This window comes from Chiloscyllium punctatum, chromosome 13 (genome assembly GCF_047496795.1).
Source record: "Chiloscyllium punctatum isolate Juve2018m chromosome 13, sChiPun1.3, whole genome shotgun sequence".
NCBI lineage: Eukaryota > Metazoa > Chordata > Chondrichthyes > Orectolobiformes > Hemiscylliidae > Chiloscyllium > Chiloscyllium punctatum.
The window spans coordinates 71778441-71795428 of record NC_092751.1 but is presented as its reverse complement, the minus strand read 5'-3'; the positions used below and the strand labels follow the sequence as shown (position 1 = coordinate 71795428).

Here is a 16988-nt window from a genome sequence, read left to right as displayed (position 1 = left end):
AGAATCTGGTTTCCAGCATCTGCAGTCATTGTTTTTACCTTGTTAAGAAGGCATACGGTGTGTTAGCTTTCATTGGTAGAGAGATTAAGTTTCGGAGCCATGAGTTCATGTTGCAGCTGTACAAAACTATGATGTGGCCACACTTAGAGTATTACATACATTTCTAGTTGCCTCATTATCGGAGGGATGTGGAAGCTTTGGAAAGGGTGCAGAGGAGATTTAATAGAATGTTGCCTGGTATGAGGGAAGGGCTGAGGGACTTGAAGCTATTTTTATTAGAGAGAAGAAGGTTGAGAGGTGACTTAAATGAGCCATATAAGATGATCAGAAGATGGTGTGAACAGTGAGAGCATTTTTCCTTGGATGGTGATGGCTAACAAGAGTGGACATAGCTTTAAATTGATGGGTCACAGATATAGGACAAATGATAGAGGTTGTTTCTTTACTCAGAGAGGAGCAGAACTCACTGCCTGCAACAGTAGACTCAACAACTTTAAGGGCATTTAAATATTCACTGGATAGACACATGGATGAGAATGGAATAGTGTAGGCAAGATGGGCTCCAGATTGGTTTCACAGGTTGGTGCAACATTGAGGGCTGAAGGGCCTGCACTGTGCTGTCATGTTCTAACTCTAACTCTAACTTGAGAGCTGTCAGACAAAAAGTGATGTCTCATTAACTCCTTTCCCTTTCAGAGCTTGCGAGGGAGAAGCTAATGAAATATCTGGGAGAGGACAATGATTGGGAAATCTTACTTCCTGCTGTCACTCCTGCAAGGTAATGTCATCATCGACTTGGTCAGGTTGCTGTCTGATTAATCTTTTACAAAGACATCTTTATTGAGCTCTGATTGGGAACAATTCAGCAGTGAGCCAGTGCACACACTCACATCAAATCCAGGTCACATATCACCCTGTGCTCACCTATATACACCAACTGCTCATCTGACAACAGTAGTGGAGGAAGACAGAGATCTTCAATGTACATTGTAGGTCTAAAGTGGGTTCCAGAGGCAGTGAGTGGAGGGGGAGGATGGGAAATCAATGGGGATTATCCTGAAGCTGAAGTTTTGTTAACCAATGGAAGTCAGTGAACCATGAGTCAGTCATGGGTCTGAGCTTTGATAAAAACTGGGAATGATGTTTATTCTGAAGTGACATGTTTGAGTGCAATTTTCTGAAACTTAGTTGATTTTTGACACAATTGCCCACTTCTCCTAAAATAAACAGGCTGCTCAGTGTCACACTTCCTCTGCATTCTCACTGTGATAGAAACCAGGAAGGGTGTGAGATAACCAACAGAGAGAGGAAAGGAAATGCACTCATTGAAGAAAGGTGTCAAACATTCAATTCCTAATTTACCTTTGCTCGCAACACATGCAGAACTCAGGCTAGAGGCACCTTGCTCGAGTGTTTCATACTGTCTGCATTGGGGTCAGTGCTGAGCTTGGGAACCAGTCAGTCTCCAATGCTGCATCAGAATCAACAATCCAGCAATGTGGAGCATGGACTAATTCTCTCCCTCTTACACTTTAATTTCTACCTTTTTGAGATTTGGTTCTCCATGATTACCAACCCCTTTGTCTAATGCATTGGGTCTCGATGTCATTGGCCCCACCACAGCTCTGCCAAAATTATGAAAGAAAGCCTCTTTTCCAACACCTTCTAGTTCTGGAGTCATTTCAGACTCCTTTGTGAACCCTGTTTCACTCTGCAGACAGTTGATCTGAATTTCACCAGCTTTCTCAAAGTTTTCTGAGATTTCCAGCATCCACACTGTTTCCCTTTCAGTCTCCAGTAACACCACGACCAGTCAGAATCAACATGGCTCCTTCAATTTTTTTTTAAAAGCTTCTATTGATAACTGTGGAGAGAAATCAGAGTTAACATTTCAGTTTGAGTGTCCCTTCCTCAGTTCCATAGATGCTGACAGACCTGCGGAGCTTTTCCAGCAATTACTGCTTTTGTTTCTGATTCACAGTATCCTCAGTTGTTCCTTTTTTTTATTGAGCTGATAATTATTCCCTGGTAAATTCCATGGCACGTCATGACTACATTCTGCCTATCAATATATAGGGAACATTTCTTCTTGCAGTCTAGATTGTGGTGTCCTTTGAAATTTGGACTGATGAGTGCAAAGTGAAATACTTCAAAAGTAGGCCTCTCTTTTCAACAATAATCAAGGGCAATCCACCAAAAATCAATGAACACAGACTGGCAGGGAAAATAGGAAGGTCTGTGGAAGGTGTCAGTCTGGTGGAGTTGTGGAAAACAGGGTTCATGTTGAACAAATATATCAATCATCCATCACTGCTCCATGGATGAGTGAAGCCACAAAGTAACAAACTGAGCATTGCACTTAATTTCCAGAGGGATACAATTGAAATGTAGGAACACTACATTAAACCCGAATTGAATCCTGGTCAGACCACATCTGGAGTACTGTGTGCAGTCCTGATGTTCACATTATAAAATAGACCCAGGGTATTTGAGAGAGTGCAGGGAAGATTAATACAGTGGATTTCAGAAATATGTGGATCAATGCATCAGGAAAGGATTAACAGACTGCTCTTTGCTGGCCGAAAGACTGATGTGATGAAGTTGTTACTTTAACAAAGCTTTGCTGTCCATGGCTTTTTTTTTCAGAGAGATCGTAATTGACACAGACTCTGAAAAGGTTTTAGGGCCAGTTTGATAATAGCTAACAGATACTGCCTCAGGCAGAGGCTTTCAAGTTTAAAAAAAACATTTGTACAATGAAAGAGGTGTGGCCAGTTCTCCCAGCTCAGCTTTTCTCTGGTTGCTTTTTTTTGCAGTCGTGTCAAGAACAGCTCCTGGGTCTACAGGCTGCTACTCTGTCTCTGACTTCTATCCTCTAAGAATTTGAGTTTGATTTTACCATTTGTGCCAAAGGATGTTTATGGCAATTGTTGCAAGTATTTGGAACAGCATTATTAATTTGATCTGTTGGGTTTTGGAGAGGTTAAGTTATTCGGTATTCCATTTTCCGTAGTTTATGTTTCATTCAGAAATCTTGTAAATAAATTCTGTTTTGTTTAAACTAAATGATTTGACCAACTGTATCTCTCCTGGAGTATCCACCTTACACCTGCTTAAAACAACCAGCAAAGTTAGGGCCTGGGATACATTCTTGAAATGATTTAAGGGGTCTGGCCTGGTCCATAACAGATTGGGAGCTCTTTGCAGGAGTTGTTCTGTAGTTCCAAATTGGAATGAGAGTTATCAGACTCAAGGGCAGCTAGTGTTCGTGTTAGTGTCTTTTGTTCTGAATGTTGTATTTGGTTGATTTAAACAGTGCTTGGGATAGCAATGGCTCTTTCAGTCACCCAGAGATTTCTCTGGCTGGAAGAAGTGACCTTGGGGGTTTTACAAAAGGTGATTAAGGCCAAGCTGCTACAATTAGCCAACAAGCTGGGGTTGGAAATGCCTCCTTCCATGATCAAAGGACAGATATTAATGGCAGTAGCTCAGCATTTGAATTTGCTGGAAACACCATCAGAACCTTTCGAGATAGATACAATTTAATTGCAAATGAAGCAGCTTGAGTTACAGGCAAAATACAAGGGATTATGATGAAAAGTAAAGAAGAGAGGAAACGAAAAAGAGAGAGAAGAGAGACATAAGGAGAGTGAGGAAAGTAAGAAAGAGAGAAAGTTTGAACTTCAGAAATTAGCACTTAGACAGGAAAGTCAGCTTACAAGGTTGGAAATGAAGGTTGAAGGTAAGCTTAGTGTGGAAGAGTTTGAGGATGAACCAACACATGGTAGCCAAAGACCTGGTTCAAGCATTGCCTCAATTTGATGAGAAGAATGAGGAAGTCTTTTTCATCTCATTTGAAAAAGTGGCTAAAAAATGTGGTGGCCAGTGACTCTGTGGGTTTTGTAGGTAGAGCAAGTGAGGTATTCACATCACTATCAGAGGAGGTATCTAGGGTATACGAGGAGGTGAAGAAAGCTATATTAAGTGCATAGGAGCTTCTGCCAGAAACCTACAGACAACATTTCAGGAATCTAAATAAGAACCCTGGTCAAACCTACATTGAATTGGAAAGCATCAAACAAAGTAATTTTTACAGGTGGATAAGAACATTAAAAATAGAGTATACCTACAGTGCTCTTAGAGAGACAATTATTTTGGAGGAGTTCAAAAATTCACTTTCTGAAGTAGGTAGAACACGTGGAAAAGCAGAGAGTTAAAATGGCAAGATTAGTAGCTGAAATAGCTGATGGTTGTAAGTTGGCCCATAAGTTAACATTTGGCTTCCAGAATCAATTTCAGTCCATGAGGGATAGAAACTGGGGAAAAATAGAAATCCTCACGTGGAAAGGGAAAGATAGATTTCGGTGAAGATCATCAGGATAACTTACCATAGGGTAAAAAGTAAACCCTTGAAGTAGACAGAGAAGTTAAAAAGTTCCCAGGTTTTCACTGCAATAAAGTAGGCTATTGGTTGGTTAGGAGAAGCACTGGGAAGCCAGCTGAAGGAATACAGGATAAGTCAGTGAATTCTGTTGGAGTGGTGACAGAAAGTACAGTGAAGGCTATAAAGTTGTACCAGAATGTACAATCTGGCTGGAGGTTGGTTAAGGAGGAAGTGCCAGATCTTCTTAACCTGCAAAGGTAAAGGTTACTCACATAGGCCAGGAGCAGCAGGTAAAGAGGTCATAATATTAAGAGACACAGGATCCTCTCAGTCTGTGATGCAATAAGATGAGGAGACATGTACTTCTGAAGGGTTACTACCAGTAAAGTTACTCGTAACTGGAAATCACGGGCAGACAAAAAGCATTCAATTATGTAAAGTGAGGATAGAGTGTACAGTGATGAGTGGTGAATTTGTGACAGGAATACTGGACAAACTCTCAGCTCCAGGAATAACATTTGTCCTTGCTAATGATATAGCTGATATTAGTGGGTGGGGGTGCTACCTACTGTGGTTGAAAAGCTAGTGGAAACTCAGGCAACTGAAATGATGCAGGAGACATATTCCTGGAATTTTTCCTCATTGTGTGGTAATGATGTCATAAAGTCACCAGCTGAAACAGGAGAGATCAAAGAGTACAGCTAGGAATGTTGAAGTAGATTGAGCAGAGATCAGATGGTTGAGACAAAACAGGAGCAGATAGATGACAATGCAGACATCTTTAGCTCAGATGTATTAACTTGGTTACAGCAGAAAGATGAAAATTTTAAGCAATTGCATCAAAAGGCATTCACAGAAAAGGAATGCAAATGAACCTCTGAATGTTATTATCTTAACAATGATGTCTTAGTGAAGAAATAGAGACCATCACGCATTCAGGCAGATGAGCAAAGGGCAGAAGTTCATCAAATTGTACTGCCAGTAGGTTATAGAAAGGAGGTGTTTTGAGTGGTGCACAAACTACCAGAAGGGGGGTCATTTAGGAGTGAAGAAAATGCAAAGTAAAATACCAAAACATTTTTACTGGCCTCGACTGCACAAGGACAGAATTGAATTTTGCCAGACGTGTCACCATGTCAGATGATTGGAAAGCCACAGGCAGTAATAAAACCTATTCCTGCATTTGAGGAACATTTTACAAGGGTCTTAACTGATTGTGTAGGACCCCTACCTAAAACAAAAAGTGGGAATCAGTAATTGTTAACAATAATGGAAATGTTGACTCGATTTCCAGAAGCTATTCTATTACCCAATATCACGACTAAAAGGATTGTAGAGGAATTACTCAAGTCTTTCACGAGATACGGACTCTGACAGAGACACAATCAGATCAAGGGTCAAACTTCACATCAAAATTAATCAAGAAAATTATGTACAGTTTGGGAATAACAAACACTTAGGAATAACACTGATAAGTAATCTAATCTAACAATTTAAATATACTGTGGACAATCCAGAATTGTTGGGAGTGCTAGGAAGATGGTATCAGACATTGAAGACTATCCATATGATTGAGATAAGGGAATTCCGTTTGTGGCTTTTGCGATCAGAGATGCATAAAATTAATCAACCAAAAACAGTCCATTTGAATTAGATTTTAGGCATGAAGTGAGAGGAAAATTGATTAAAGAGAAATTGTTAAGTCAGAATTCAGAGACCACATATTTGGACTTTGTGTCAAATTTTAGGGAGCAATTAAATAGAGCTGGGGAGTTGGTTAGACAGCATTTAGAAGTATCACAGCATACATAGAAACAGGAAGCAGACAAGAAATCAAAAATTCACAATTTTGCTCTCTGGGAATAAAGTATTGGTATTCCTCCAGTAATAGTTGAACCTTTAAAAGCAACGTTAAGTGCATCTTATAAAGGAAAGGTTCAAATTATTCTGTTGTTTGTGTTTCATTCAGTAATTAGATTAGATTACTTACAGTGTGGAAACAGGCCCTTCGGCCCAACAAGTCCACACCAACCCACCAAAGCCCAACCCACCCAGACCCATTCCCCCCTTCACCTAACACTACGGGCAATTTAGCATGGCCAATTCACCTAACCTGCACATTTTTGGATTGGGGGAGGAAACCAGAGCACCTGGAGGAAACTCACACAGACACGGGGAGAATGTGCAAACTCCACACAATCGCCTGAGGCAGGAATTGAACCCAGGTCTCTGGCGCTGTGAGGCAGCAGTATTAACCACTGTGCCACCGTGCCACCATTGTGTAAGTAAATTGTTTTGTTTAAAACTAAGTAGTTTGACCAGATGATTCTCTCCTGGAATATATACTCTATACTTGCTTAAAACAACTAGCAAAGTTCGGGTCAAGGCTACCTTCTTGAAATGTTTTGTGGAGTGTGGCCTGTTCCATAACATTGATGGGTAATCTTAATGATGCTGTTAAAATTCTGAGAGGATTTGAGACAGTGAATTCGGGAAGAATGCATCATCTTGTGGTATACACCAGGGACCATTGACAGAGACAAGAAATCCAGATGTGAATTCAGGAGAAACCTCTTCACTGAGTATGCGCAGAATGTGACACTCCCTCTCATGGAGAGTAGTTGAGGTGAATCATGTCAATGTTCATAATGAGGGCACTGGATAAACACACAAGGGAGAAGGAGATAGAGGGTGTCAATGTTAGACATGGATAAAGAAAGATGGGATGCTTAAGTGGAGTAGCAACAGCAGTGTGGACTGGTTGAGCTGAATGGATTGTTTCTGTGATCTGTATCTAATGTATTGCCATAGATTCATACTTACCCTGAATTTGTTGTCCCTCTGCTCTGTCTCATCATTATTCTCAAACTGCCCTCTAAGTGATTGCCTGCTTCCTGAATCCCATTATTAACACTGTCCTTCTGCACATCACCCTCATGTTGTGAGTGTTATAAATTAGATTGGGAGCCTGTAATTATGGAGGGTTTATGTCCGAACTGTTGATTCTCCTGCTCCTCGGATGCTGCCTGACTGGCTGTGCTTTTCCAGCATATACTCTTGACTGTAATTACCATAAGCCAATGTACAATAAACTTGTCCATTCCTGTGTCCAGTATTTTACTCCTTCCTTGTGTGTCCTGTAGCTGGTCTTTACTGCAGCTACTGTGCACCAGTGATGGAGGGAATGGATATTGAGTCTAATGGATCTACAGCCTCTCCAGTGCTAAATACTGACATTTCTCTCTCCAGCTGGACTGGCACTAGAGTGGGAAATCGACACACCACCTGAGGTGACAGTACAGAAAGGTTCCTGTGCACAAATCCCATGTCGTTACAGATATCCTTCACATCTGGCTAGTCAACTTCGAGATGGAATCTGGTTTAATAACGAGAAACCGGTCACATCATCGATAGCCTTTCACTCCCGGGATCACAGCAAAGAGTTGCCACATTTCCGACATCGGACCCGGCTGTCTGGAGACCTGAACGATGGAGACTGTTCCCTGATTATAAACAACATCATACAGGAAGATGCAGGACCTTTTTTGTTCAGAGTAGAATTTGGGGGAACGTATAAATACAGCTACTATCCTGTAAGCCAGCTGTATGTTTCAGGTCAGTGATATACAATAATTGCTCAGTTCAGACCCAACACTCAGTACCAAGCTGCACAGCCTTGGGTTTTTTGCACCAGTTTTGCGGGTGTGCTCATTAGTGTCAGTACATTTCAGGACTCAATTACCACTCTGTTCCACGCGCTGTACCACTAGGGTAAAGGTTTTGATTTAATAGAACACAGAACATAGGCCCTCAATGTTATGCTAACATTTTATCCTACTCTAAGATCAAACTAACCAATATACCCTACATTTTACTATCATCCATGAGCTTATCCAAGAGTTGCTTAAATGTCCCCGACTCTACTACCATCGCTGTCAGTGCAATTCCATGAACCCAGAACTCTCTGTGTAAAGAATCTATTTCTGACATCTCCCCTAAACCTTTCTCCAATCACTTTATAATTATGCTCCTCATGATAGCTGCTTCTACCTTGGGAAAAAGTCTTGACTATCCACTATATCTATGCCTCTTATCATCTTGAAAACCTCGATTAAGTTACCTCTCATCTTTCTTTGCCCCAATAAGAAAAGCCCAAGCTCCCACACCATGTCTTCTTAAGACATGCCCTTCAGTCCAGGCATCATCCTGGTAAATCTCCTCTGCACCCTATCTAAAGTTTCCATATCTTTCCTATAATGAGGTGACTAGAACTGAACACAATATTCCAAGTGTGATCTAACCAGGGCTCTGTAGAGCTGTAGCAGAACCTCACGGCTCTTAAATCCAATCCCCTTGCTCATGAAAGCCAACAGACTAGATGCCTTCTTCACAATCCTATTAACTTGGGTGGCAACTTGAGGGATCTGTGGATGTAGAACCTAAGATCCCTCTGTTCCTCCAAGAATCCCACCTTTAACCTTATAACCCTTCCAAACTGAATCACTTCACACTTTTCCAGTTTGAACTCCATCTGCCACTTCTCAGCCCAGCTCTGCATCCTGTTAATGTCCCGTTGCAACCTACAATAGCCCTCCATGCTATCCACCCCTCAACCAACCTTCATGTCAACCGCAAACTTACTAACCCTCCCTTCCACTTCCCCATCCAAGCCATTCATAAAAATCAGAAAATCCAAAGGTCCCAGAACTGACGCCTATGGAATACCACTGGTAATCAAGCTCGAGGCTGAATACTTTGTATTTACCACCACCCTCTGTCTTGTAATTCTATATCCAGACAACCAAATTTTCCTTGTATCCCATGTCTCCTTACTTTCTAAATGAGCATAATATGGGGAACCTTATCAAGCGTCTTGCGAAAATCCATATACACCACATCCACTGATCTACCTTCTTCAATGTGTTTTGTCACATCCTCAAATAATTCAATAAGGCTTGTGAGGTATGACCTGCTCCTCACAAAGCTATACTGACTATCTCTAACCAAACTATGGTTTTCTAAGTAATCATAAACGCAGAATCCTCTTCAATAATTTGCCCACCACAGCTGTAAGACTGATCGATATGTAATCCCCAGGATTATCAATAGATTGAAATACTGCCCATTGTTGAATGACAGAATATCTTCAGGCCAAACTTCAGACAGATGGAAAGTTAGTTGGATTTAGCTCTTTGAGTAGGAGTTAGAGTCCAGCTTTTAGGGTTGGTGAGATTGTCAGAAATACCAATATCTGGGACTTTCTCAGGTTCTCACTGAAAGAGAGATCTGTGTAGGTTCTCCTGTTGTATTGTGTCTCCTTCCATTTGCAGGAGAAAAAGACTAGCCTTCTGCACATTTTTGAGATTTGTTCTCTCAGTGACACATACAGATGTCATGGAAGATGGCAACCATCTCCAGAAGAGTGGTGCTAAACACTATCAGTACCTATGTCCCATTTATTCCAACCAAATTTTTCCATTAATTAAAGCAATAAACCTTCCCACTAATCCCTCTTAAAATATTTACTTCTATCCTTTCCAAAGTTACTTGACATTCAGTAATGATCAGGTGAATCATAGCTCACATTACTGTTAAGCAATTCTCCATAGTTGTAGGACCCATCAACCCTTGGTAAATATTATCATATTGTCTGTTCTGGCCATGTAAATAATTCTTCATATGGTTGAATGAGCAAACTCCAGTGAAACAGTTTAGCAATTTTATTATTAGATTTATCTACAAAGGCTACAGTGTTACAAAATGGAGGTGAACACCTCTGTTAAATAAACCAAACATCTAGGAAAGCTCACCTCACTTCATTATCTGTTAAAATATGAGTGACTGAGAACTCCCAAATTCCACTATTTAAAGAAAATGATATCAACGTATTCTTTAACTCTAAAAGTGAACATTAAACAATAACTATTCACACCCCTAGGCCCTCTTTTTTTAAATTGCTTATTACCTGCATCCAACTCTATAACAATATACTGTTCCATTAAAACACTTATTAAAATTACATGGACTTAATTTCAAAATCACACAGTGGCTGTCGTCTTTGGTGTCTTTTTTCTTCTAACTGAAGATCTCCCATGGTTGTCTTCTTTGTTTTACTGTGAATATGCTTCATATAAAAAGGTATCATTGATAGAGAGTGTTTCCTAATTTCTTGCATCTATCTCGATGGCAGTTGCTCTGTCTCCAATTTTCAAAATGCCTGTATTTTTATATCCCTTACATTGGATCATCTCATTGGTTTGATGTTGGCAAAACAGTAAGTTCAAACTTGATTGGGTTTTCATATCCTGGGGCATAATTCAAACTAATTGGTTAAATTGAAATTGTTAAAACAACAAACAGAACTCAGATATCCATTTCACAGCCATATGTTACATATTTTCATTTTTCCAGTACACTCTGAGACTATCATATATCATATACACAGGTGCTTGTAAGCTCTCACTTCAGAACAGTATTCACTCTCTCTTAAAGGTGCAGTATAGAACATAGAACATAGAACAATACAGCGCAGTACAGGCCCTTTGGCCCTCGATGTTGCGCCGATCAAAGCCCACCTAACCTACACTAACCCACTATCCTCCATATACCTATCCAATGCCCGCTTAAATACCCATAAAGAGGGAGAGTCCACTACTGCTACTGGCAGGGCATTCCATGATCTTACGACTCGCTGAGTGAAGAACCTACCCCTAACATCAGTCCTATATCTACCCCCCCTTAATTTAAAGCTATGCCCCCTTGTAATAGCCGACTCCATACGCGGAAAAAGGTTCTCACTGTCAACCCTATCTAACCCCCTAATAATCTTGTACACCTCTATCAAATCACCCCTAAACCTTCTTTTCTCCAAAGAAAACAACCCCAAGTGCCTCAGCCTTTCCTCATAGGATCTTCCTACCATACCAGGCAACATCCTGGTAAACTTCCTCTGCACCCGTTCCAGTGCCTCCACATCCTTCCTATAGTATGGCGACCAAAACTGCACACAATATTCCAGAAGCGGCCGCACCAGAGTCTTATACAACTGCAGCATGACCTCAGGACTCCGGAACTCAATTCCTCTACCAATAAAAGCCAGTACGCCATATGCCTTCTTCACTGCACTATTTACCTGGGTGGCAACTTTCAGGGATCTGTGTACATGGACACCAAGATCCCTCTGCTCTTCCACACTACCAAGTAGTCTACCATTAGCCCAGTAATCCATCTTTTTATTACTCTTACTTCATGACACCTCCCCCCTTAAGAAAAAAATGAGCCACCATTATAAAAATGATAGCTTCATTTTTTTTCTAATTCTTAACCCCATTATAATGAAATACATAGGTCATTAATCTAAGTTAATTTCTGCATATACACATAAAAAATAAAACATGGGAATCTGTCCAATCTTACCTATATGTTTTCCTTTAAATCTGTGATAATGGATCTCTGATCACATTTTTATGATCTGCAACATAGTCAATTTGTAAATTAGAAGTCTGTAACATAAGACTCCAACAGAATAATCTCATATTCTGTCTTTGAATCATTCCAAGAATGTAAGAGGAGTGTGGTCCATGTACATAACTGTCTCTAACACATTGTTCATCACAAAATATTGAAATGTTGTAAAGCCAGTACCAAACTTAATAATTCTTTTTCAAAGGTAGTGTATTTTCTCTGCTGGGTGTTGAGTTTCTTTGAAAAGTAACCAATTGGCCATTCAATTCCATCATCATCTTCCTGTAGCAAGACAGCTCCAGCTCCTATATCTCTGACATTGATTGAAACTTTGAAGGGTTTCAAAAGATTTGGTGTCGCTAAAACTGGTGCGGTTGTTAATATTGCTTTTGAATTCTCTAATGCCTCCTCAAATTGCTCTGTTCACCAAAATGTTGTGTTTTTCTTTAGTAAATCTATTAATGGTGCTCCCACACCACTGAAGTTTGGAACTCTGGGAGTAATTGCTTAGTCCCAAAAATTGAAGCACCTCTTTCTTCGAGGTTGATCTTGCAAATTCCTTGATGGCCTTCACCTTGACATTCCTTGGGGTCAACCTTCCATGACCAATGTTATGTCCTAAGAATTCACCTCTGGTTTTGCAAAGTCTGTTTTCTTGATGTTTGTTACCATCAAGTTTTGCTTCTTGTAATCTTTCAAAAAGCCCTGTCAACTCTACCGTGTAATCTTTCCATGACTCACTAAATATCACGAAAGATCACTACATCATCCAGATAAACTGTATAGTTTGTTAATCCAACCACAACTCTGTTCATGACTCTTTAGAGTATGGCTGGTGTGTTCTTCATTCCAAAAGGCATCAGTTTGCATTGATATAGCTCATTTGGGGTTACAAACGCAGAGACTCTTTTCGCTTTCTCTGATAAAGGTACCTGCCAGTAACTATGCAGAGTAAGTACAACTTTGTCACGTAACTGGCTTGGCCAACTTTCACTCTACAGTCTTGGTATTGGGTATGAATCTGATTTTGTTGCAGCATGACCTTTCGACAGCCCACACAAAGCTGTTGAGTCCTGTCAGGTTTGTGCACTAACACGATCAGCAAACTCCACTCACTCTGACTCAGATCGATAATAGCTTCATTGAGCATCACATCCATTTCCTTCTGGACCTGTGAATAGCATTCTCTACTTCCACCTCATGCAAAATAGTATAAGTCGTCCCCATCTTATTCTTGCATACTGTTATAACCAACCTCCCAATGGCACTCTTTGCTCCTTGAGACAGATAGTTCACTAACCTATCACACTCCTCAAGGACTTCCTCATTGTTTAACATATCTTGAGGCATGTCAAACTCCATGACACCTGCATTTGATTCCTTACTCTGTGGGGCAGTAACTAGCACCTGTTTCTCCAGTTCCCTGTTTCTATTACGGTAAAGTTTCAACATACTCACATGACATCCCTGAAACATTTTTTTTCTATCCATCATCTTTACCAGATGGTTTACCTCATTTTTTTTTCTCAATTTGATTGGGACCACAAAACCTGGCTTTGAAGTAATGCCATCCCTAGGGGAAATGTCTGAATTTCAAGTTTTTATCTGCCACCTGCTTCATTCTATGCTGTGCCCTCTTTAGGTGCTGTTTAGCTAACTCACATACCTGATTTAGTCTCTCCCTAACCTCAGATACATAATCCAAGTGTGAGATCTCCAACTTCAGTCCTGTCAATTTTTCTTGGAATTAATTTCAAAGGCCCTCTCACTTCATGTCTGAATATTTACTCAAAGGGAGTAAATTTGAATTGTTGTCAAAACAACAAACAAAACTCAGGTATCCATTCCACAGCCAAATGTATACTTTGTTGCTGCATTAATTTCTGAGAATTGTGCTCTATAAGCTTCTTTATGTCCAGTTATCATTTTGCAACGAGACTGGCCCACCATCCCCCGACCCGCAAGTCTTCAGTGTGAACGATGATCACTTTAAAGGGGCTGCAGGTCAGACCTACAAGGAAACACCAATTCTGGGAATTGGGATGCTTCTGGATAATGTGTCTAAGGGTGGCATCACAGAATGACACGAGTTAATTGTTGCTAAACTGCTATTGGGGTCTGTATTTGAACACCAGGTGCATTAAAAAATGTAAATTTTTAAACAAGAACTGGGATGGTAGAATTTCCAGGCAGAAATGAGAAAGGTAATCTGGAAAAACACATCATAGAGCACAGAAAAATACAGCACAGAACAGGTCCTTCAGCCCTCAATGTTGCGCTGACCTGTGAACTATTCTCAACTGTCCCCTTACACTAACCCATCATCATCCATGTGCTTATTCAAGGATTGTTTGATGTGGCTTAATGTGGCTGAGTTAACTACATTAGCAGGTACTGCATTCCACGCCCTCACCACTCTCTGATTAAAGAACCTGCATCTGACATCTGTCTTAAATCTATCACCCCTCAATTTGTAGTTATGCCCCCTCATACACGCTGACATCATCATCCTAGGAAAAAGACTTTCATTGTCTACCCTATCTAATCCTCTGATCATCTTGTATGTCTCTATCAAATCCCCTCTTAGCCTTCTTCTTTCCAATGAGAACAGACCCAAGACTCCCAGCCATTCCTCATAAGGCCTTCCCTCCAGACCAGGCAACATTCTGGTAAATCTCCTCTGCACCTTTTCCAATGCTTCCACATCCTTCCCGAAATATGGCGACCAGAACTGTATACAATATTCCAAGAGTGGCCGCACCAGCATTTTGTATAATTGCATCATGATATTGTGGCTCCGGAACACAATCCCTCTACCAATGAAACCTAACACACCGTATGCCGCCTTAACAGCACTATCCACCTGGTTGGCAACTTTCAGGGATCTATGCACATGGACTCCAAGATCCCTCTGCACATCCACACTACCATCTTTCCATCGACCCAGTACTCTGCCTTCCTGTTATTCTTCCAAAGTGCGTCACCTCACATTTAGCTGCATTGAACTCCATTTGCCACCTCTCAGCCCAATTCTGCAGTTTATCCAAGTCCCCCCGCAACCTGTAACATTCTTCCACACTGTCCACTACTCCACCAACTTGAGTGCCATCTGCAAATTTACTAATCCACCCATCTATGCCTGCGTCTAAGTCATTTATAAAAATGACAAACAGCAGTGGTCCCAAAAACAGATCCCTGTGGCACTCCACTAGTAACTGGACTCCAGACTGAATATTTTCCATCAACCACCACTCGCTGCCTTCTTTCAGAAAGTTAAAAATCACACAACACCAGGTTATAGTCCAACAGGTTTAATTGGAAGCACTAGCTTTCAGAGCGTCGCTCCTTCATCAGGTGGTTGTGGATTTTTATCTTTGTACACCCCAGTCCAACACTGGCATCTCCAAATCATGACTTATTTCAGAAAGCCAGTTTCTAATCCAAACTGCTAAATCACCCTCAATTCCATGCTTCTGCATTTTCTTCAACAGCCTATCATGTGGAACCTTATCAAAGGCTTTACTGAAGTCCATGTATACCATGTCAACTGCCTACCCTCATCTACATGCTTGGTCACCTTCTCAAAAAACTCAGTGAGGTTTGAGAGACATGATCTGCTTTTGATGAAACCATGTTGACTATCTGAAATCAAATTGTTGCTTGGTAGATGATTATAAATCTCATTATCTTATAATCCATTCCAAAACCTTTCCTACAACAGAAGTAAGGCTCACTGGTCTATAATTACCTGAATCATCTCTACTGTCCTTCTTGAACAAGGGCACAACATTTGCAATCCTCCAGTCCTCTGGTGCTAAACCTATAGACAATGACGACTCAAAAATCAAAGCCAAAGACTCTGCTATCTCCTCCCTAGCTTCCCAGAGAATCCTCAGATAAATCCCATCCGGCCCAGGGAACTTGTCTACTTTCACTCCTTCTAGAATTGATAACACCTCTTTGTAACAAACCTTGATCCTTTGTAGTCTAATGTCTTGTACCTCATTCTTCTCCTGTGTGATATTCTCCTTTTCCTGAGTGCAAACCGATGAGAAATGTTCGTTAGGCACCTCTCCAATCTCTACATGGTCCACACTCAACTTCCCACTTCTGTCTTTGACTGGCCTTATTCCTATCCTAATCATCCTTTTATTCCTCATATACCTATAGAAAGCTTTAGGGTTCTCCTTTATTCTATTTGCTAAAGACTGTTCGTGTCCTCTCTTTGCTCTTCTTAACTCTCTCTTTAAATCCTTCCTAGCTGATCTGTAAATCTCCATGGCATCATCTGAACCATTTTGCCTCATCAACACATAAGCCTCCTTCTTCTGCTTAACCAGAGATGCAATTTCTGTAGTAAACCATGGTTCTGTAGTAAACCTTATCACTTCCTCCCTGCCTGACAAGAATATACCTATCAAGGAAACCAGCTCCACATTTCCATAATCTGCATCCCCTGAACTTTGCTATCCCATTCTGTGCATCCTAATTCTTGCCTAATCGCATTGTAATTGCCCTTGCCCCATCACTAAGTCTTGACCTGTGGCGTGTACCTATCGCTTTCCATCACAAAACTAAAATTAACTGAATTATGGTCATTCCTCTCCAAAGTGCTCACCTACAACCAAATCAAACATCTGGCCTAGATCTTTACCAAGCACCAGATCCAGTGTGGCCTCCCCTATTCGACATACTGTGTCAGGAAACCCTCCTGGACACATTGGACAAAAATTGATTCAGCCGACGTACTAGAGTTATAATATTTCCAGTCAATGTTTGGGAGTCAAAGTCCCCCATAATGGCCACCTGTTCCTTTCACCCCTGTCCAGAATAATGTTGCTAATCCTCTCTTCCACCTCCCTGGAACTCTGCGGAGGCCTATAAAAAACTCCAAGCAGTGTGACCTCTCCTCTCCTGATTTTAACCTCAGCCCACACTACCTCAGTAGACGAGTACTTGTCAAAACTTCTTTCAGCCACCGTTATACTATCCTTGACTAATAAGTCCACACCTCCCCCTTTTTTACCATCTTGCCTGTTCTTAATGAAAGATCTAAACCCTGGAACTTGCAACATCCATTCCTCACCCTGTTCTATCCATGTCTCCGAAATGGCTACAACATTGAAATCCCAGATACCTA

General features: G+C 40.9%; 1 protein-coding gene across 1 annotated transcript in view; it reads left to right on the top strand.

Annotated features, from left to right (window-relative positions):
- The first annotated feature begins 738 nt into the window (after window positions 1-738).
- The window catches only part of LOC140484469 (myelin-associated glycoprotein-like), a 589058-nt gene continuing 572808 nt past the window's right edge, over window positions 739-16988 (top strand). The window contains exons 1-2 of the mRNA XM_072582876.1: window positions 739-778; window positions 7634-7999. Of these exons, the coding sequence (XP_072438977.1) occupies window positions 739-778; window positions 7634-7999 (406 nt within the window). The remainder of the gene's footprint in view (window positions 779-7633; window positions 8000-16988) is intronic.